Genomic DNA, 21,320 nt, shown 5'->3' on the forward strand with positions numbered 1-21,320 from the left:
CTGAATGGCTAGCCACGAGTTACTCTTCCACGCATTTGAAGTCGGTTTCGGGACTTAGCTGATCTCATGTAGCCTTGATACTTTGTAGACACAAGCATACGGCCCAAGCCATAAGCATCAAATTAGGATCTATTTCCAATAGAAGATTTTCTCGTGTTGCTTGCCGCCATCCCCATTGACAACACCTGGCTCTGCTCAAGCCGGATCCTGTCGGCCCTTGTTCCGGGAAATGAACTCGCATAACTTGCTGGACGGTATCTCTAGACCTTACTAGCGGGAGCACCTCTGTACGCAATTTTCGAAGCAGGGAAGATATTCACGTAGGCCTAGGGATTATTCAATGCGAGTTTATTCGTGCTTCTAATATGGTCCCTGCTAACGTCGTGCTGAATTATGTGCTGGTCTTTGTCCTGGACTGGAGATTGACAAAGAGCAGGCTCCAGGCATCTGCCCCAGAACGAGCCTCTTTGCTTGCTTTAACATTCCGACATCTCAACTCCGAGCTCAGAACATTGGGAACTTAACAGTCTGCAGCGAAGCACACTTCCCCTCTTAGGAATCCAATGCCTCCACTTTCCACTTTCAGGATTGTTCCCTTCGCCAAGTTATTCCCCAGTCATGAGTAATCCTCCACCTCGTGAATAAACCTTCATGAATCGCGGCTCCGCCGGAATACCCGCTTCGGGGAAGACGCTTAACTAGATCGATCCACGAAGGGCCAATCAGCCTTCGACGTCATCAATGCGCCCCCGCACTCCCACATTTCTAGTCCCAACGCTCAAGGTTTTCTTATTTCCGTTGCGACACGGAGAGAATGTCGACGTTAAGAGATTGGAGTGGTACGATATGGTCTGAAAAGGGGAGGTTTACCCACCAATTGCCTATCGGCAAGCCGTGTGCGAGCATTCGACGAGACAGCTCGGTTTCGAGTAGGGGATAGGATTAATGAGGGCAGTCATGAGTAAAAGCGTCAGCATCAAAATTATATATGTAGGAGCTGTGGGTGGGCGTTCGACCTTCCTTAAGTCCTTTCCCTTCCATCTCCCCTTTCTAAGGCTCTCAGCATTCATCATCGGCGTAGCGTGCTCGTCCTAACCACTGGAGTCCACCATGTTTAAAACACCACACTACGATTGGTATGGCAAAGGATTCAGACTCCGCGCGGCCATCACTATTGCTTGTCAACTGGCCTTCGTGCTATTTGGTTATGATCAGGGTGTCTTCAGTGGTATTGTGGGTAATCCAGATTTCCTGGATACCTTTGGCCATCCTTCAAGTGGCTTGGAGGGCATCATTGTTAGTATTTATAATTTGGGATGTTTTACTGGATGCATACTTGCATTTTATTTTTGCGAGAAGACGGGGAGGAGACTGGCTATGTGGATTGCCATGGTGTGGATTATTGTAAGTCGATGTCGCTATTAGGACTATTAACGACCACGGATATCACACCCTAGGAAGTGGGGACCAGCTGATGGTTCTTAGGTCGGCGCCGTCCTTCAAACCACAGCTTTCAGCGTTCCACACATAATGGTCGCGCGATTCATCACCGGAATTGGAACGGGAATAGAGACATCGACTGTTCCCATGTATCAGTCCGAGCTCTGCGAAGCTGAAAAGAGAGGACGCCTCGTATCATCCGAGCCTTTGTTCGTCGGTGTCAGCATTGTAATAGCCTATTGGTTTGATTATGGCATGAGCTTTACCACTGGCTCAATTGCGTGGAGGCTGCCAATTGCTTGTCAGATGATATTCGCATTCGTGAGTCTCGAGATTCCTCCAAATCCTTCTGAGGTTAACCACAAACGGCACAAGTAGATGGTCATAATCATCGTATTTGGTCTCCCAGAATCGCCTAGATACTTATACAAACATGGCCGTAGCGAGGAGGCGCTCCAGATTCTTTGTGATGTATACGATGGCACTCCGGAGAGCCCGAAGATTGCGAAAGAGAACCGAGATGTTCTCGAAGCGCTCAAGGTCGAGCAAGAGCATGGAGAGTACAGGTGGTCGCAGCTTCTCAAACGTGACGAAGTGCAGACAGGAAGACGTGTTTTGCTTGCCTATGGCATGCAATTCATGAATCAGATGGGTGGCATTAATCTGGTCGTGTGAGTACCCGCCTAATTGCAATTTAGCATCATTTCTGAAAACGCCTAGTTACTACATCACCTCTGTTCTTCAACTCAATGTCGGCCTCTCCCGCAACCCTTCACTACTTCTCGGTGGAGTAATAAATCTCATGTTTTTTATAGGGTCTTTGTATCCCACCTTCTTCCTTGACCGCATCGGGAGACGAAAGCCCATGATGTGGGGATCCTTCGGACTTGGTCTCTCAATGATGCTTATCTCCATCCTCCTAAGCTTCCAAAACCAAGGAGGAAAGTTAGCAAAGGATACATCGTCCGCTAGCGTGGCTTTCTTTTTTACCGTAAGTCTAACATTTGTTTCCAAAGGCGGGTGATACTGAGATTATACAGTACATGCTTATCTTCGGTGCCACCGCGAATTGCATTCCCTGGGTTTACGTCCCCGAAATCCTGCCATTGCATGTCCGCGCCAAAGGCACGGCAGTCGGAATCAGTTCGAACTGGTATGTTTTACCTAGCTGTTATCTCCAGGCTTTTGCATCACTTACAATATGATCAGGATTTGGAACTTCTTTGTTGTGATGATTACTCCGACCATTATCAACAATCTTCAATGGAAAGCTTATCTCATCTTTATGTGCCTAAATTTTGCGTTTGTTCCTTTAGTGGTAAGCCATGATTCCCGACCGTCTCAGCTCTCCCGGCTTTCTCTGAGTTTCAGACATTGACGCGCAACCAGTTCTTCTGTTACCCTGAAACATCCAACCTGACTTTGGAAGAGATCGACTGGCTGTTCCTAGAAAGAAAAGTGGTTCGTAGAAGTCGAAAAGTCGCAAAGGAAGGATGGGACCGCGAAACTGGTTGGGGGAGCTTTGCTCGACAAGGCGACCCAGGCCCACCTCCCGCCGCTCTGGAAAGTAGCAGTCTCCAGAGCCAAGAGAAGGATGCAACTGTAGAAAAGCACGAGAAGAATGGCGTATCACCATGAGACCACTGGAGGCGTTCGCACACACATCTGATGGGTTGATGTTATCTTAACGTTGACTGAATCTATTGAAAGCTCTGACCTTGGCTGAGACTTTACCTCGTGGCTTCGTCGACACTAGCTCAGTTATCGGGATAGAGGCCCGGGCTGTTGGCCACAAAAGCACTCGTTGCACTAACAATTACCGAGTGAAGGTCAAGTGTCGTGATCGCTTCCTAGGTGCTTTGATGCGCGTGGCCGAAGACTTGGAATAACAGGCGAGCGGGCCAGTATGACCGGTCTCTCATTTCGCCCCCGATGCTCCTTACATCTGCCTCCGGGTAATTGGTGAGATGTTGCGCCTCTGGGCAGTGAGGGATGTAGCATCACGTGTGGACGGGTGGCTGAAGTGTTTGTTCCGTCTTGGCTCACGGCATGAAACGCCCAAAAACGCCACTCGATGCTTCGCAACCGTCTTTCCGATGAACTCCAGCCACCAATCTAGTCTTTTTCTCCACCCGATCTCCATGACTTGCTTCGCGACCAATGCCTACCTGCCATGGCTTGTATACAGCATAGATATTGTCACGCGTTGATTCACGCTAAGCGCTCACCGTAAACGCTGACGAGAGACTCGTCGATAGCCAACTGCTGCCGTGCCCACGAGCCGTGACATAAAACCATCACACCTCCATCAGGGTCGAAGACGGCTCCTCGTCCCGTTTTCCCCTGCACGTGGGGACGAGATGTCGGGGCCATGTTCCAGAAGAGCACGTATCGAAGCACCCAAGGATTGCGGCGACAGCTGGGCATTCGCCTTGAGTCGTACGACTCAGGAACTAACGAACAAACCTGGGCAGACGAGATTGAGTGAGATCCAACATCCAAAATTAATCCCTTTAGCTATTCATTTCCAGGTTTCCCAACCACCACATTGCTGGAGATGCTGTGCCAGGAGAGGCCGCTCGCAATCTACAGCCTGCGTGTCGACTTTGGAGTTCCTTTGACCCGGGAAGTGCTGTCAGGGCGGAATCTCTGCACTCCTCTGATCTGGCTCGTATCAAACGCCTATTTCTGAGCGATATGCAGAAAGCCATCAGGCTGGCCAGCCTTGCATTGCAGGCGTCCTTGTGGCGATCTTGATCAGAGTCCGAACCTTTGACCATTGAATTTCGACAACGACGCCACAATACCAATTTACCCGGGTTTAACCATATCATCCTCTCGCTACGAAGGTTACCCCCATTGGATTTTACCCCGGTAGTCAAACGCTGAAGCTTTGATCCTTCCTCTGCATGCTGAACCGGGCGGGGATGCTTGAGAGCTTCCAGAATGAATTGGAGTATCTCTCGTGATGGGCTAGATCGTTCACGGATAAACTCCAGCATTGGCTAGACCCAAATGCGTGCACAGAGGTACTCCAGTTTAGTTTATATGAAGCCTAAACCCTCCCAGCTCGAGGGTTGTCAGCTTCGATTCAAGCCCTCGTCTGTGGTGAACGATCCTCCATCTTTACTACACCGACTTATCCTCGGTCAATCCAAGGTTCAACAAGAGCCATCATGGCTGATACTTCAGTAACGGCAGGCCACTTCAAGGTCTGCGGAAAAGAGTTCCCTCATGTCTCATGGTGGAATTTGAAAAACTTGAGGAACACATACCTCCTCCTATTCTTCGTCGTTTTGACATCCGTAAGTTTTGCACCATCGAGTGAGGATATCTGAGCCCAATTGACCATGTTATAGGCGACCAACGGCTACGATGGTTCCATGGTCAACGGTCTCCTCTCTTTGAAGCAGTTCAAGACCTGTAAGTGTAACATGGGAAACAGTGGCGAGCAGTCCACTAACGGGCTTAAAGATATGCACGACCCTTCCGGATCTATCAAAGGTCTCTTTTCTGGAATCATGTTCCTTGGTTCTCTGCTCGCTCTGCCGATTACCCCTTACATTGCTGATGGCCTTGGCCGACGATGGGGTATCTGCATTGGTTCGACCGTCATGATCTTCGCTGTGGTTCTTCAGAGTGCCTCTGTTAACTTCCAGATGTTTATTGCAGCCCGTTTCTTCCTAGGGTTCGGTGTTGCGATTGCCCATGGTTCGGCTCCTTTATTGATTACTGAGCTTTGCCACCCCCAGCATCGTGCTATCTTTACAACTATAGTAAGTTTTGAATTAGAGTGCTCACTGATTTAGAAAACCCACGATTAATAAGATTCACAGTATAATACGACATGGTACATTGGCTCCATTGTTGCCGCGTGGCTCACCTTCGGTACCAACCATATTGACTCGCAGTGGTCCTGGCGAATCCCTTCCATCATCCAGGCTTTCCCGTCTATCCTTCAAATTTCCTGCGTGTGGTTCGTACCCGAGTCCCCCCGTTGGTATATTTCCAAAGGTCAGCCTGAAAAGGCACTCCAAGTTCTCGCCCACGTCCATGCCGAAGATAATGCTGAGGATGAACTCGTGCAACTCGAGTACGAAGAAATCAAGGAAACTCTAGCCATTGAAAAAGAGGCTGAGAGCACTGGCTGGCTCGAGCTTTTCAAGACGAAAGGCAACCGCCACCGGCTCGCGATCTTGCTCTCTGCAGGCCTCTTCTCGCAATGGTCCGGTAACGGACTCGTCTCTTATTACATCACGGGAGTGCTTGACGGCATTGGAATTACAGATCCCAACACTCAACTCGTCATCAACGGCTGCTTGAACATTTGGAATTGTATTGTCGCCACAACCATGTGTAAGAGTAATCTCGAGTCCATTAATGATAGAGCAGAACACTAATATTTGCCAGGTTTCTTTGTTGATAAGGTGGGCCGTCGTCCACTCTTCCTTATCTCTACTGCGGGCATGATGATCTGCTTCGTAATTTGGACAATCTGCTCGGAACGCTACAATGCCACCAAGGTTCATGCGAACGGCAGCGCTGTGGTCGCCATGATATACCTCTACTACACCTGCTACAACACGGCCTGGTCTGGCCTTTTGGTCGGCTACACCGTGGAAATTTTGCCTTTCGGTATCCGCGCTAAAGGGATGTGCTATATGTTCGCTATGGTTGACGTTGCCCTCTTCTTCAACACATATGTCAACCCCATTGCACTCGACCATATTGGTTGGAAATATTACATAGTCTACGTGAGTCTCCGACTACCTCCTGCTTTACCAAAATCATGAGCTAACCTATACTAGTGCATCTGGCTCTGCGCCGAACTGGTCTTCGTCTTTTTCTTCTACATCGAAACACGTAACACTCCTCTTGAGGAAATCGCTCGCCACTTCGATGGTGATGCTGCTTTGCTTGGTGGTGCTGCTGCGACGGAGAAGGGCCGCATCCTCGAGCAAGAGATTCATAAGAGGGAGAAACAGATTGCGACTACTGAGGTGCATGAGGACAAAGTGGGTCTCTAAGCACTTAACTTACCTCCAAGGATGCGACGGGAACTGAGTTGAGCGGGGAAGTGGAAGGGAGATATTTGATGTTTTGTTGAAGCTTCTCTTGTTGCTAGCTGTGAAGGAGAGTGTTCGTATCTATTAAATGATGTTTCCCTAGAAGAATCCGAATGCAAAGATGATGTTCTGTTCAAGGTTAGTCACACTCTCTGCGACTACATCTCCCCCTGCTTTCGTGTAGTGTTGTGCAACAATGCGCCCCCAACCACTAACCTGTACTGCAGACCTGGCAAATATTTCTGATTCCTGTACCTCAAAATCTACGAGGTCAATTTCCTTGTCATGTTTTCTTTATTCGCTTGCCTTCTGTTAAGATTTCTCCAGCAGGGGTCTGAAGGTGTGGACGACCTGGGCAGGGATCTTTTCGAGCCGACGGGAACCCCACAAGGAGGCCCACCCTGTCGATCCGCAAGCCTGAGATGAACCTTTTCGCTATTTCTGCGCTGCGCTACCCAATGCCATTACCATACCTCGCACAAGATTACTACCTAATTGTCACCATTACTTTTTCCTGAACACCGAGTTTCGTGGCTATCAACGCAACACGATAGCGCCAAACAGGTCCCGTCCACAAAACGTACATTGTTCACCTAGCGTAGCTGCCAGGACCAGTCGGGCTCGGGATAGGGGGACAAGGATCCTTTCAGATGCGTAATATACTCGGTCCGCTCCGACCTTAGAAATGATTACCCAATCCACCCATCTACCGGGATCAGAACTCAGTATATCTGAGGTGCATTAAGTATGCAGTGAATATTAAATTCAGAAGTATGCAGACAATGTCGAGGACTACATGCAGGTGGGTTGGTTGTTGCATGATTTGGAGAAGGAAAAAGGTGGGCAACTTGGGGAAATTCCACTCCGCCGATATGCAGGTTGCCGGCAGAATTTGGAGGGATGAGGAGAGAATACAATCAGGAGTGTCATTTCTTGCTTGCTTCTAATGAGGCTTTTACATACAACCGAATGTCAAATTTCTAATCTTGCCCACGACGAAACTGAAGACGGAATATGGCAGAGATTAACCTCTGCTGAATAATGTCTCTATTTCTTGCAAGAGGTTCAAGAGATCGAGTTCACCCTCGCGATTTACCTTGGCACGCAATGAATTGTTGCATAGGAAATGAATAATTTTGTACATGCTATTTAAGTCAAAGGCAAAAATGGAAAACCCTCTTGATAACCCCGTTAATTATAGATCAACATACTCCCATCGTCTAATATTCTTACCATTTCAATCCTTCAAATATTTTCCAGCCCGCTCCGCCATACTCTCTGTTGTATATCCGAAATGTTGGTAGATATACTTTCCAGCCAACAAATGCCCATATCCCGTCATAGTCACATCTCAGTCCACCCACCGCCCCATCCAAGACTAACAGACGGTTCGAATTACTATTACAGGGATATTCTTGATCCACGCCAATACTTCTTTTTAGTGTTAAAGCGGGAGTTCGTAGAACAACCGGCCAAGGGACCTTACGACTCTCACTTTCACACCTCGGCGTTGCAACTCTTTCGTAGCATTGTCCTAGAAGCCCAACTCTGCACCTAACACACCATTTTCTTCTATCAGCACATATGCTCCATTCGCAACCCCACCTTTCACCAAGCACTTTGGGTTGTGACATCGCATGCCTACAGACAGAAATCATACTTGGCCCACCATTATATTTAATCGCATAGATTCGCGCTCTGCCACTTCCTCACAATCTCTTTGCTAGATTTATAGCATATTTGGCATATATCCATACAGTGCAGCTAATCTTACGGGTTAGTGTATAGGCCCTTCTTCACCTGCGTCGATGGAATCGTGCGTTGCAACATGTATGGCGTTCTGCTACTGTAGTGAGTCCGTGTGGACTGCTGGTGCAGTGTAGAGATAAGAAAACATGAAGAGTATTCTTGTAATAGGGGTTATGCTTCCCGGGTTACAGTCTAAGAGACCTTTGGTGGTAGGAGCCATATCCTGTTCGTGGATTCCATTGTGGATATGGCGATCTTGATAGCCTCTCGCGCCAGAGGTTGGTGCGAGATCCGATGGTTGGAAATCTCGTAGTCTTTGTCGATGAAATTGATGGATAGTGTGAGATCCGCAGTACGACCATGAATGTAAGGATTTCAGAGACCAATTCTGAGATTGCTAGATTGTTCGCTTTGAAGGATGGTGTGAGGCCTTCTGGGAAAGATGTTGGCATCATGGACTCCCGTTTCTGTGGAAGCTTCTGTTCCATGCAATCTTTGAAAGTTCCTGCCAGATCCAGGTACTATTTTGTAGACGCCTCAAGGAGTTGATTCCACCTTTTGACGTACGCATCGCCAAGTTTTAGGGGATTCATATAACTTCTTGGTTTTATCGGGTATGATGAATTTCTCTCTAAGGTCACATCCGTACGCCTTCTTCATTTCGACCACGTTGTTTTTCCCTAGTAGTATGCCTTGTGCAACCACCTTCCCAGAAACCGCAAAATTAGCCCTAATAATACTGTGAACATTAATAAAATAGCGGCTTCTAGTGTTCCCATTCTCTCCTCTTTTCAAGTGTAGCGACGATGGCGTCCAAATCGGTCATACCTTCCTCAATGTCAATGACTTCTTAGCTATAGGCTTCTATATTCCCGCTCAGTTTTTCGGCGTTTCTGAGATCAACAAACCCGCCTCAAGTGATTTGATTATTATCATAAACAACCGTCCCATTCACTCGTTTCAAGTGGCCGGAATAGCTAAACATAACATGCTAACCCTTTTTGCAAACACCCATCGCCAACAATATACCAACTACGATTATCTACGGAGGGGTATCCAAGCAGGTTAAATGTCGAGGAGATGTTTTCGAAGCCGTGGCAAGTGCAACTGCGTTCGTGATGCCTTGGCCCAAGGGACTAGTAGTGAGCTTATTGCTCTCGTGTTCAGTTTCGGGTGCCTGGGACAGAGCGAATCGGGACGCTGAGAATGATAAGGGAGGAGCTCTTTCCAGGTCATAGGATCGTAGCTGAAAAGGGGAAGATTCGTGTATTGGAAGAGACCTGCGTTTCCAAGACTATAGGAGAGATGTGAGGGAATAGAGGGAGGGGGCAGAGAGATCATTAGAAGGGACGAATCAATCCTGGTTGGAGAAGTCTAGTTAGTGTGGATCATATTTGATACCGCATTTCCAGAACTCAACACTGATGTTAGCCATCCCAATAGCGGAGCCTGGGTGCCCTGGGTTCGAACCATCGAGACTCTGTCCCCCCAGCCTTTCAAAGGCTTTGGTCGTGGTATATGGCAGCGTTATGTACCGCCCACTTCTAAATATCACGGTACGTGCCTTAGTTGGAGTTAATCTGTTACACGTGTCGTCCTAATTAGGGAGAGCGTTAAGAACAATAGGTGAGAATTTCCTCTATGCGGAAAAAGGGGGTAATGAGGGCGAAGAGATAACAAAACCAAATTCCGTACCCAGGCCGAATTGCCCACAAAGATCTGCCATTAGCCCCGCAACACACTTTGCCTATCGTCTTGGCTTGTCTTCACCGGAGTGGATGGTTTGGTTTCTTTATTCAAGATATCATTGGGTCATTGCCTCGTCATATGCCGTAAAGCCACTAACATGCCATTCTAGGATGAAGAAATCTATCTACATAGTCCAAAGTCTAAGAGATAACAGGAGATGAAAGAACCGCTCAAACTTGAAGTGAGTGGTATTAAGGAAGCAAGACGAAGAGAAGATGTATTCTACAATCGACGACTCGTAAAGCTCTTCGGAGCCACAAGTATGAGAGATATTCCGGATTACAACTTTGGGAATGACATTAGAACAATGGGTCAATGAGATCCATCCCCGCCAGTACGGAGAGGGTCAAACGCGCGGCTAGGTCTAATGTTGGGTGCTTTCGATTTCTGGTCTCGGTCCGACGTCCAGGATGTAATTCCGCAACAACCCTTTGGTTTCTTGAGGGAGCGAGGAGCAGCATTCTTAACAGTTCGTAGTACTAATGGTAGTTACAGTGAACTACGGATCACGTGTGAAGGCTGTACGTAGTGGATTTGGGTACTGTAGAGTACGTAGGAGATACCAAATTGTGTACGGGTACTACGTCTATATATTTAGTGTTAAATAAGGTTAAACCTTAGCTTTGTTAAGGTTAATCGCTAGGGAGTAGAATGCCTTATCTTCCTCGGTATTGTAATAGCCTTTTAGCGCAGTGTAACAGTGGCTCTAGAGGTGTAACAAGCAGAGTTTCCTACTTACTATTAAACCTGTTATACTTTACTATTTTGTTAGCTATTGGTATCCTTGTAGAGAGCATGATTGTAAGAAAAGTGATGTATTATAGACTAAGAGTCTAAGAGGCTAAGGAGTTTATATAGTGTGTGAAAATAATACGCCTATAGGTGAGTATCCAGCCTACTATAGAGCTCTTAGAATTACACTATTGTTAAGCAATAAGGGAATATTTTGCTCAGCGTAGTTCCTAGCGCTTTACTACCTCTTGGGCGTCTAGCAGCAGCAGCTAAGAGAAGGCGCATTTTACAACTTGTTACTTTGCTGCCTCTATAAAGTTTGCCTAAGCTTCTACAATACCTAGATTATTAACGTATTTGTTGCACAAAGAAGCCCTATTCGTTTACCTTTCACACTTATATCCTATGAGTATTTAGAGAAAAACTTAAAGAAAAACTTTGCTATTATAGAGATTAAACTTAATATCAACTAGAAGTATGTCTATTACAGAGTTCTTAACAATTAAGCTAGCTTTTAAGCTAGCTTAATAGGCTTAATATATAAGCAAGCAAGCAACGCAAGCTAAGAGAGTAAATTAGAACAAGCAATTAAGCTAAAAAAAAACTCTAGCTTATTAAACTTAGCTTATAAAAGGTATCTATAAAGCAATATAGCTTTTTTATATTCTAAATTTTTTTTTTTTTAAATTTCTTAGTATTTTAAAAAGATGCTAAGCATCTTATGTAACTTTAGTAATAGTAACTTTTTATTTGCTTATAACTACTTTACTTTTAAACTACCATTTTTTTAAACTTTCTACTATAAGTAATAATAGCCTATTATAGATTAAAACCTTTAAAATACTTATAAGCAGTGTGTTTAGCTAGTAGAGTTGTAAGACTCTAGTGTTAACATTTCTTTAAGTAAAGCACTAATGTGTAACGATTCTCATGAATCGTTCCATCTCAGGTCGCTTAGAACCTATCCGAAGGGTCCCTTTATTAGCCCTGACCATGACTTAACCCTGTTCCCCGCAGTTACCCCTATTCTCTTATGTATTTAGTTGCACTTCTCTCCTTAGCTAGCTTAGTAGTTTTCTAATATCCTTTGTACAAGGCCTATAGGTGTTAATAGCAATTCCTAGGTTCTAAGTCCCTACGCACTTCTATATGCCTTTAAGTAGATTTCTACTGCATTTAGACCTATTATTTTGCCTATGCTATTACATTATATTAAAAAACTTACTTTTACTAGTAATAGCCTTAACGTACTTCATGGGCGAGTTGCTTACACACCTAAGTTGCTTACTTTTGCTAAGACCCCACCCTAACAAACTCTATTATAGCCTATAACAACCCGCTCTAGCACTATATAGTACAGTACAGCCTAGAATATTATTTAGATACTACTTTTACTTCTTACTTACACATTTGCGCGTTATGCCTAGTCTAATTACACTATCTGCAGCGCCTTTAGAATAGCTTACCTACTTTAGCTTACACCTGCTTCTTTGCCTTCTTTCTATTACTGCGCGCTCTAAACTCTTTTAGAGCTGTTAAGTATAGGCTTTTTTAAATTATTAAGGTTTTTTCTACTTTAATTTACTTTTTTTATGTAATTTATATTATATAGCAGCCTTATTAGCTACTTAAAGCTTAGTAATTTCTTATTACACTAACACTAGCTTATGTGTAATTATTACTGCCTTTTTTAAAACTTTTTTAAATACTTTAACTATAAAAGTTAGTAAACTATTTATATACTTTTAAATTTTTATTTTTATAAGCATTAATTATAACTTAAGTTTTAAAGTATTACTTAGAGTTTACAACTACTAAAGCTTATTATATATAAGTAGTAGTAGTAATAGAGTGTGTAACTTTATATTAAGGCCTATTATAACTTATTATAAGTTAAAAGAAACTAATCTAGCACTTTAAAACTTTTTTTAGATATTACTAAAAATAATTATAGCATTATAGGCTACTTTAAAGCATAGTAAAAACTTTATTTTTATAATATAAGTAATTTAGTTATATATAAAGTTTTTAGCTTAGCGCTTATATGCTTTTTTTAAAGAAGTAAAACAATCTATATTAAGTAGCTATAAAAAGTATAATAAGTAAAAATGTATATAAATAGTAATAATTTTATTATTTTTATAGTATTACTAAAAATAAAGTAAGTTATAGCTTTTATAGCTGTTAATAACTAGCAGACAGTAGCTGCTAATAGTACACTTTTTTATATGCGCATTAAAGTGCTTTAACTAGTCTAAACTAAGCTAATTAGTAGTTTAGCTATGCTTAAAAATTATAATAACTTAATTTTAAAGTAAATTTTTTTTATACTAGTTTAAAAAGTAGTTACTACTTAAAAAGATAATAAAAAGTAGAATAGCCTACTTTTTAGCATTAATGCTCTAGATAGCTGTTGTCTACTTCTAGTTACCTAGCTAGACTACTTTTAGCTATCTTTATCTCTCTAAACTTATAATAACTACTCTAGTAAATATCTAGCCTATTATAAACTTTATCTTATTAAAGTTATATATGTTATTATTTTAGATGCTATACTTAGCTTTAATATTCTTTATAAAGTTAAACTAGCTTTAAATTACTATAAAAGTTTTATAAAAAGCTTTTTTATAGTTATACTTATACTTAAACTTTACTTTAAGCTTTAAGTAACACTTAATAAATATATTAGGCTAGTTTATGCTAATATAGCCTATATTATACTTAGTGTGTAAAAAATTAGCTATATTAGCTATAGCTGCTAGCTAGGGGGGAAATCCTTATATATCTAGCTTAAGTATGTGCTAAATAATTACTTGCTTCTTATTATTATCTAGCTTTTATAAGTTAGCTATATAATTAGCTTAAAAAGGTTGTCTAGTGCATTAGTTACTTATTATCTTTTAAAAAACCTTATAGATAGCTGCAGTGTGTTACTTAAAAAGTGTTATATTTTATTTAAAAGCTTAAAGTATAAGCTGTATCTAATGTTCCTTTAACATGTTTAAGTAGTATTATTAGAAATACATTAGTGTAGAAAAAGTAGTGTAGTAGGGTCTTAGCAAAAGTAAGTAACTTAGGTGTGTAAGCAACTTGCCTATGAAGTACGTTATTAATAATATTATATTAATTATTTATTTAACTATATTTAACTTTAAAAAGAGTTTAATTTAGTTTAAGTTATAGTTTTTATACACTATTATATTAAATTATTTAGTTATTATAAATAAAAATTTAAAAACTTTTTATTAACTAAAGCTTTTAAGTTTAAAACTTTTTATCTTTTATAATTAAAATTACTTTTAAAAAAGTTATAAAAAGTATGCTAAAGTAAAAACCTAAAGACTACTAATAACTTATTAGAATTAAAGATAACTACTAATGCCTAACTCTTAACTACTTTTAAACCTTAGTATAAAGCTTGTAACATGCTCTAGCTACAGCTAAGGCAAGATGCCTACTACTAGAGCTAAATAACTACTAACTTTAATAGCTAAAAACCTACTAGATTTAAAGTTAAACTTTAGTAATATAGCTTTTAAAAACTAAGTTACTTAATTAAGAGTATAAATTAAATAGCTAACTAAATTAAAAACTATTAGTTCTAATTAACTTTTACTAACTACTAAATTACTTTTAATAATGCCTTAAATTACTTTTACTACACTAATAGTAAAAGACTTTTTAGGCACTTTTAAGCTTTTTTAAAGCTACTTTACTAAACATATGCTTAAAATTAAGAACTTTATAAATAGCAAAAAACTAATGTTTAAATAATAGTAAGTCTTTATTATAAATAAACTTAACATTAATTTAGATTATTATTAGAGTAAGTGTGCACACATAGCGTTAGTATATAGACACACTGCTAGTATTATAAAGAAATACTTAGATCCTAGATACCTAGCTAAATTAAATAACTTTTAGTTTAAAAATATAAAAAAAATAATTAAGCTTTTATAAACTTATTTTATTACTAGTAATAAAAAAATAAAGGTGTAATAAGCTTTTTAAACTTTGAAAATAAGTATAAAAAAACGTGTTTTTAGCCTTTAAAGCTTACTTTATTAGTACTACTATTAAAGAGTTTATATTAGGGTTAGAATAGTTTTTTTACTTATAAAAAAATACTACTTAGCTTAAAAGTACTAAACTTAGGTTTTAAACACACTTAAAAGAGCTGTTTTTAGATAATAGTAGCCTACTTAATAGCTTATAATATAAAAAAAAGAAACACTTTTACTATTTTAAAGTAAACTATTAACTATACTTAATATTTTAATGTTAAACCTAGTATAAATTAATTTTAAAAAGTTTCTAGTAATACATCTAAGGCAGTATACTATTCTAGTGCACTCTAACCTACACCTATGTTAGTACTCTAGTCCACCTCTGTTACCTATAGACAACCTAGCTAGACACTTTCCTCTAATAAACAAGTAACTTCTAGTAACTATTATAATTATTGTAAACTAAAATATTTTACTAATAATTATCTTATCTCTAGAGTATAGGAAATTAAGGTAAAGTAATAAAAATATAAAATTTTTTTATAAATGTAAATAATTATAAGTTAGATCTTTTTTAAATAAGAAATAAAAATGCCTAGAAAAACTTTTTATTTTAAGCTTAAATAAGTATAATCTAGTAAATATTAACTTATTACACTTATTTAAAGGAAAACATTTTTAAGTTTTTACTATTTTATACTTAAAAGGTATTTGTCTAAATAGCAGTATTTAGATACGCGGTTAGGCGTTAGGCGACATAGTCTTGTGTCACAGTTGTACGCACAGACAGATAAATACCCCTTTCCTTTGCACAGACTTAGAATAAGAGGAATTAACACTAGTTACCTGCAACCCCCCCCTGCGCGATGTGTACACTGTGTAAACCTCTTTGCTTTGCATAGCTAGCATAAAGCCTATTTAACACTAATTAGTAGTTTAAATGCTGTAAGACAGAAAGCTCTTCTTATACCTTTCTGTTTAAAAGATTATATATAAAAGAAATTCTTTTCTTTACTAATTTAACTATAAATTAGTAAGAGTAAAGATGTAACAGCGCAGGCAAGACAATGGGTCCAAATGCGGTGGGAATCCACTCAGAGGCATATGGGAGTGCGTGGGGACTCTGAACCTAGGAATGCCATTAACACCTATAGGCCTAGTACAAAAAGATATTAGAAAACTACTAAGCTAGCTACAGGGGCAAGGTGCGACTAAATATATAAGGGAATAAGAGTAACTGCAGGGGACTAGGTTAAGTTATAGTTAGGGCTAATACAGGAACCCTTTAGATAGGATCTAAGCAACCTAAGATAGAATAATTTGTAGAATTATTACACTACTCCCCCCTTTATAGGCTAATAGTCTTTATTTATAGTGTTTAGAAAGTGTTTAGAACTACTTTAAAACTAATTTAGATAAAATATAATAAGTATAACTATCTTAACTAAAATTTCCTGTTACTAAAAAATAGACTAAAAACCTAATACTAATATAATACTTTTGTTATAATGTTTTTATTTAGTAGTAACTAGCAGTGTAGTTGTTATTAATATAGTAAATTTATTATTTATAGCAATAAGTGTTTACTTACTTTACTTATATAGTTTAGTTAATGTTGTTAGTTTCTTTTTTAGCTATTATCTAAATCTTACTTTATAAGTATTATTATACACTTAACATCTTATAGCTTAGTTTACTAACTAATTATAGTATTAAAGAAATTTACTATGCTACTCTGCCCCTCTTCTAGAGCCTTTTTAGAGGCCTTTTAAGTTATCTACTTTTAAGCTGCCTACGCCTTAGCCTATAGCTTTTAAGTTAAGTTCTTTTTTTAGTCTTTTAAATTAAAAAAATGCAAGTATTACACCTTACATAATAAAAAATGCAACTTTATATAAATATAGTTTAATATAGCTAGAGTATAGTTTGCTAACGCGCATGTAGGTTTTTTTATATTACAAAAAAAAATTCTAGTTCTTTAGAGCTATTTTAAGCTATAAGTAGCAGCCTAAAACATAGAGAGTAAAGAAGATAAAAAGAGGGCCTTTAAAGCTATTTTAGAGTTTACTTAGAACCTAGCGCAGATAGCATAGGTTATAAAAAGTTAAGAAGCTAGTCTTTCTATAGCTAGTGTTTAGGTAGCCTTATTCTACTAAAACTTTAAGCTACTTTATTAAGTTTTAGCTCTAAAGGCTTTAGTGTTTAACCTTTAGGTAGACATTACAGCGCTCTTAAGTAGCTAAAGATAAAGTAAAGAGGGTTTAAAAGGAGTCTAAAAAAGAGAGAGAAGGGGAGAGAGAAAAGAAAGAAGGGTAGAGGAGAAGGTAAAGAAGAGTTTAGAGGTGTCTAACAGCTTACTATTAGACCTTTCTAGCATAATGTTTATAAAGTTATAATACTATTATGTATAACTATAAATTTACTTTTTACTTTTATACTTTATTATTTACTAAGTAATTTATGCCTTTTACACTAGCTTTAAAAGCCTTAATTTACTTACATAAAGCCCTTAAAAGTCCTAGCTAATTTAGATGCTTATTATAAAAGGCCTTTAGTTAGTAAAAAGAACTTATAAAATTTAAAACCTTATACTAGACTAAATTAGAGTTGTGTTTTACTTATTTTACTTAGTACTTAAGTGTTTTTTAGTAAAGCTTACTAGTAAGTATTTTCTTTACTTCTTACTTCTCTACTTTATTAATAGTAATTTTAGAGAGTTTTAAAGGTTCTTATTTTAAGAGCAGATTTTAAAGGTCTTTATAAAGTATGTTTAGTGTAAAGATGTTATATATCTTTAACTTTAAAAGTAGCTTTAGGCAGTATAAGTTTCTAACTTATTTAAGTACTTTAAAGAGGCTTTTTTATTATTTAGATAGTTTTTAGCTAGGTCTTTAAATAGCTAGGTTTTTAGTGTCTAGGTAGACTATGTTACTAACCTTTTAGTTAACTAGCTAGTAGTAGCAGTTAACTATAGTTTGCATCTAATCCTAGGCCTTTTTTATATAGAACTTAGCTAACGCCTAGGCTGCGTGCATGCAGGTTACTAATGCTAGGGCATCTTTATAATTTAGCTTATCTATAGCTATAATAGGTTCTGTAGAATGTTTCTAGTCCTAACTTTAACATAGTTTAGAGCTATATAAGACTTAATATAAAGACATTTTAATTATTACATAAAGTAAGGTTATCTAAGCCTAATTAATTAGGGGCAGTAAGAAACTCTAGTTATTTTAGTAAAAAAATATAAAAGGCCTTAGTCTTTAATTAATATACTTATTTATAATCTTTATTTAGCTATCTGTTTTCTTATAATAAGTAGTAAAAAGCTTAACTTTTATGCCTAAAATTTAACAGAATTTAGACTAGAAACTAGATATAAACTAAGGTCCTTAGTTAAAGATAATAGTTTTAAGTATGTAGCTAAAATAGTACACTTATTAAATAAATAAGGCAGCTATTTTTTAGGCGTTAATTATTTTATAGTAAAGAATAAAAATAGCTTATTTAAATATATAATTATTTATAACTATAATTTAGTTATAACTAAACTTATTTTTAAAGAAATTCTTAAAGTTAATACATAAGTGCTACATTAGTTAATTAGAGATTAAAAGAGAGTAGATAAACTCTAGAGTTTAGGTCTATTTTAGATAAGCTTTATAACAAAAAAGGTAATTCTATACATATTATTTACAAGTAGCCTTTATACTTTTTTAGTAGTACTTTTAGGACAGTAACTAATAAGTCTTAGTAGCACTAAGGTGTGCTAAAGATACTTAGTTATAGACTTTTTAAATAAGTTAGGTACATAGTAGCAAGTCTGCTAAAACACATAAATAGTTAGTATAAAGAAGTAGTCTATTTTTTATCTAATAATAGTAAAGTAAAAGTTTTTACTTTTATATAAATAAAGCTTAATTCTTTTAAAGTAATATATTAATTAATTTTAAAGAATCTAAAAACAGAACCTAGTTTAGTTCTTTTATAACATTTAGTAAAGTTACTTAAGTTGTTGTTTAAGTAATATAGTACTAAGCTAATTTCTTATTAATTTAAAAGTAAAGTTAGTGTAGTTTAAGTAGAACCCTTAACTAGTTATTAGTTTAAGCTACTTTTAAATTTTCTATGTCTTATTTACAGTAGCTAAGGATGTCTGCCCTAGCGTTGTTTTTACTAGGGGTGTACTTAATTTAAAAGTAATACTAAGCTAACTTTTTAGCTTAATAAACCTAATAAGTATTTAGCCCTTTTATTATTATAAAGTACTTTAATAATTAATAATTAGTATATACTAAAGTGCTTATTATTACTAATATAAGCTTAGCCTTTTATTATTTAAATATAGTAATAATTGTAAATAGCTCTTTATTATATATTTTCTAGTTTAGCTCTAAACTAGATAGAACCTTGCTATAGAATAAAACAGGGCACTAATTTCTATTAGCATGTTCTTAAAATAGAACTTCTGCTACTACCCTATTAAAAGCGTTAGTTTTAATTTTAGTTTATAATATAAAGTTAAAATAGTAAAGCGTAGGTATTCTTAGTAGCTTAGACTTTAGCTTTTTAAAAGCTATATTACACTCTAAAGTTTATATAAAAGAAGTAGTTAAACTTTAAAGTGTAATAATTAATTTTACTATATAAAAGAATTTTAAAATAAATTATTAATAAAATTTAGTAAAGCTTAAAAAAGATTTTACACTTATTATAGTAGTAGGCGCTTACTAGTTATGTAGCACCTCTACTTTTTATAAGTTAACTTTTAGTCCTTTGTTTAAAAGTATATAGCTAAGATACTTTATTTAAGTAATATAAAATTTACTTTTTTTAATCTCTACTTATAATTCTACTTATTATAGCCTCTTTAAAACTTTTTTAATATATAGGATATAAGTTACTTTATTTTTAAAGTAGATAAGAATGTTATTTAAATAAGTAATATAAAAGTTATCTAAGTAGTTAATTAATATATTATTTATATAGCACTAGTAAGTTACTAGGCTATTATATAATTTAAAAAGTAGAACTTTATACTTATATATTTTATATTATGTCTAAAAGGTAGTACACTTTTTAGAGCTTAGGTTTATTCTAATCTTATTAAAAGCTATATAAATATTAAACTTTATAAAAATAGCTGCCTTTATAAGTCTTAACAGAAGTTTGTTTATACATAGTATTAGATATATATTTTTATAAGTAATAGCATTAAGTTTATAGTAATTAACATAAATATATAAGTTACTATTTAGTTTCTATATATAAAAAATAGAAGATGTAAAAGAGCTTTAACTTTACTTAATAAAGCTATATTTTAGATTATCTATAACATACTTCTTTATTACCTCTAGTTTCTTAACGTTTTGTTTATATAAGAGGCTGTAACTATTAGAGAGAGGTTTTATAAGAACAATCTTGTAGTTATATAAGCACTATGCTAGTAATTAGTAAGCTATAATATAGCTAAATATATTTTAGTACTAACAGTATTTAGATAGTAATTAAAGGTTTACTAATACTTTAGTTTTACATCTATTATCTAATAGTAGAGCTTACTTATCTTTAATTAAACACTTAATTTTATAAATAAAAGTTAAAAAAAACTTATTTTTTTATGTTAAAATAAAAAGCATTTACTAAAATAAAGGTAATAGTAGAGAAATAAATGTCTTTTAGACTTATTCTAGACTTTTTAACAGATAAGTAGATTAATAATTTAAGTGTCTTTAAACTATAGGTAATAAAAGAGCTGTTGAATGGGCTCCGACAGCTAGCTGCTTATGGTATGAGCACTTAAGTAGCAAGAGTAAGAGTGGTGTACGGTGTACACAGCGTACAAGGTAGGTAAGGTGAGGGCAACATGTTTCTAGTTCTATTGCTCTTGTCTTTCCTCTGTACAGAGGAAAAGGGGGATATCTAGATGTTCGCGCACAGAGGTTCGCGCACGAGCATCATGTGACATAGATACGTGGTCCTGCTCGTGCGCGATCGCTCGTATCCAGACTGTGACGCTGCTGCTGCGTACAGACAAGAGCAGTATAATTTTAGTAGCCTTAGTAAACTCTTAATGTAGTTAATTATTAGGCTATATAACTACTAAATATAGTTCTTTTTCTATAGTGTGTTGCGTTGTTTAATATCTAACTTTACTTTTTTATTACGCGCAGGCTAGTTTAATTGCATAAGTAAAGGCAGTAAAAGTTTATAAGTAGTAGAATACTTATTAGGCTATATAATCTATTTTTTTTATATTTAAATAAAGTTTAAAATAACATAGCTATTTAATGCTAATAATACAATCCTATTAGCTAAAGTTTATAATTATAAAGAGGTAGTTCTAGATGCTTCTACTATTAATTTGCATATGTAGGCAGATATACTAGTAGACAGAAACTTAGATTTAGTCTTAAAAACCCTTAACTATAACTTTAAAAAGTAAACATTAGATAGAGATGTAAAGGCATTAAAATAAAAACTTAGTAGTTATTAAGTTAATAAATAAAAAACTATATGCGCTAGTATTAACTAAAGAATTTAATTAAACTTTAATGCCTTTTAAGCATAAAATAGTAAA

The 21,320-nt window shown here is 36.9% G+C and overlaps 5 protein-coding genes across 5 annotated transcripts; 3 read left to right on the forward strand and 2 right to left on the reverse strand.

Annotated features, from left to right (window-relative positions):
- Nucleotides 1–19: 19 nt before the first annotated feature.
- On the reverse strand, nt 20–1,398 carry BDR25DRAFT_392887 (uncharacterized protein; the record flags this gene model as incomplete). Its single annotated transcript, XM_033698230.1, has 9 exons — nt 917–1,398; nt 806–881; nt 735–765; nt 635–698; nt 490–595; nt 381–447; nt 272–326; nt 101–234; nt 20–58 (listed from the first exon to the last, which is right to left on the reverse strand). The coding sequence occupies exons 1-9, from the start codon at nt 1,071–1,073 to the stop codon at nt 20–22; spliced, it is 729 nt and encodes a 242-aa protein (XP_033549370.1). The 5' UTR covers nt 1,074–1,398.
- Nucleotides 817–3,116, forward strand: BDR25DRAFT_333332 (putative Myo-inositol transporter 1). The gene is made up of 6 exons (XM_033692828.1): nt 817–1,404; nt 1,486–1,761; nt 1,819–2,111; nt 2,161–2,431; nt 2,481–2,593; nt 2,650–3,116. Exons 1-6 carry the CDS (start codon nt 1,111–1,113, stop codon nt 2,816–2,818), a joined length of 1,416 nt encoding a protein of 471 aa, XP_033549371.1. The 5' UTR covers nt 817–1,110; the 3' UTR covers nt 2,819–3,116.
- Nucleotides 3,117–4,407: 1,291 nt separating this feature from the next.
- BDR25DRAFT_15125 (hexose transporter protein) lies at nt 4,408–6,643 on the forward strand. Its single transcript, XM_033683908.1, has 6 exons — nt 4,408–4,745; nt 4,800–4,863; nt 4,915–5,216; nt 5,277–5,796; nt 5,851–6,194; nt 6,249–6,643. Exons 1-6 carry the CDS (start codon nt 4,617–4,619, stop codon nt 6,465–6,467), a joined length of 1,578 nt encoding a protein of 525 aa, XP_033549372.1. The 5' UTR covers nt 4,408–4,616; the 3' UTR covers nt 6,468–6,643.
- An 835-nt stretch (nt 6,644–7,478) lies between these two features.
- BDR25DRAFT_353548 (uncharacterized protein) lies at nt 7,479–8,915 on the reverse strand (the record flags this gene model as incomplete). The annotated part of the gene is made up of 9 exons (XM_033695187.1): nt 7,479–7,507; nt 7,536–7,651; nt 7,740–8,000; nt 8,054–8,124; nt 8,156–8,210; nt 8,281–8,306; nt 8,354–8,375; nt 8,457–8,776; nt 8,811–8,915. The coding sequence occupies 9 exons, from the start codon at nt 8,913–8,915 to the stop codon at nt 7,479–7,481; spliced, it is 1,005 nt and encodes a 334-aa protein (XP_033549373.1).
- A 28-nt stretch (nt 8,916–8,943) lies between these two features.
- BDR25DRAFT_353549 (uncharacterized protein) lies at nt 8,944–10,533 on the forward strand (the record flags this gene model as incomplete). Its single annotated transcript, XM_033695188.1, has 9 exons — nt 8,944–8,996; nt 9,057–9,307; nt 9,348–9,370; nt 9,423–9,539; nt 9,575–9,632; nt 9,668–9,811; nt 9,861–10,135; nt 10,159–10,315; nt 10,340–10,533. 9 exons carry the CDS (start codon nt 8,944–8,946, stop codon nt 10,531–10,533), a joined length of 1,272 nt encoding a protein of 423 aa, XP_033549374.1.
- Nucleotides 10,534–21,320: the final 10,787 nt, after the last annotated feature.

Source organism: Lindgomyces ingoldianus (genome assembly GCF_010093535.1).
Source record: "Lindgomyces ingoldianus strain ATCC 200398 unplaced genomic scaffold BDR25scaffold_11, whole genome shotgun sequence".
In the NCBI taxonomy this organism is placed as follows: Eukaryota; Fungi; Ascomycota; class Dothideomycetes; order Pleosporales; family Lindgomycetaceae; genus Lindgomyces; species Lindgomyces ingoldianus.

Excerpts from the sequence above, each read along its gene's own strand:
- BDR25DRAFT_333332 (XM_033692828.1), top strand. The coding sequence starts at position 1,111 with ATGTTTAAAACACCACACTACGATTGGTATGGCAAAGGATTCAGACTC. Across the intron at positions 2,112-2,160 it reads GGTGGCATTAATCTGGTCGT|TTACTACATCACCTCTGTTC; the intron begins GTGAGTACCCGC and ends GAAAACGCCTAG. Across the intron at positions 2,432-2,480 it reads GCGTGGCTTTCTTTTTTACC|TACATGCTTATCTTCGGTGC; the intron begins GTAAGTCTAACA and ends GAGATTATACAG.
- BDR25DRAFT_15125 (XM_033683908.1), top strand. The coding sequence starts at position 4,617 with ATGGCTGATACTTCAGTAACGGCAGGCCACTTCAAGGTCTGCGGAAAA. Across the intron at positions 5,217-5,276 it reads GTGCTATCTTTACAACTATA|TATAATACGACATGGTACAT; the intron begins GTAAGTTTTGAA and ends TAAGATTCACAG. Across the intron at positions 5,797-5,850 it reads TATTGTCGCCACAACCATGT|GTTTCTTTGTTGATAAGGTG; the intron begins GTAAGAGTAATC and ends AATATTTGCCAG.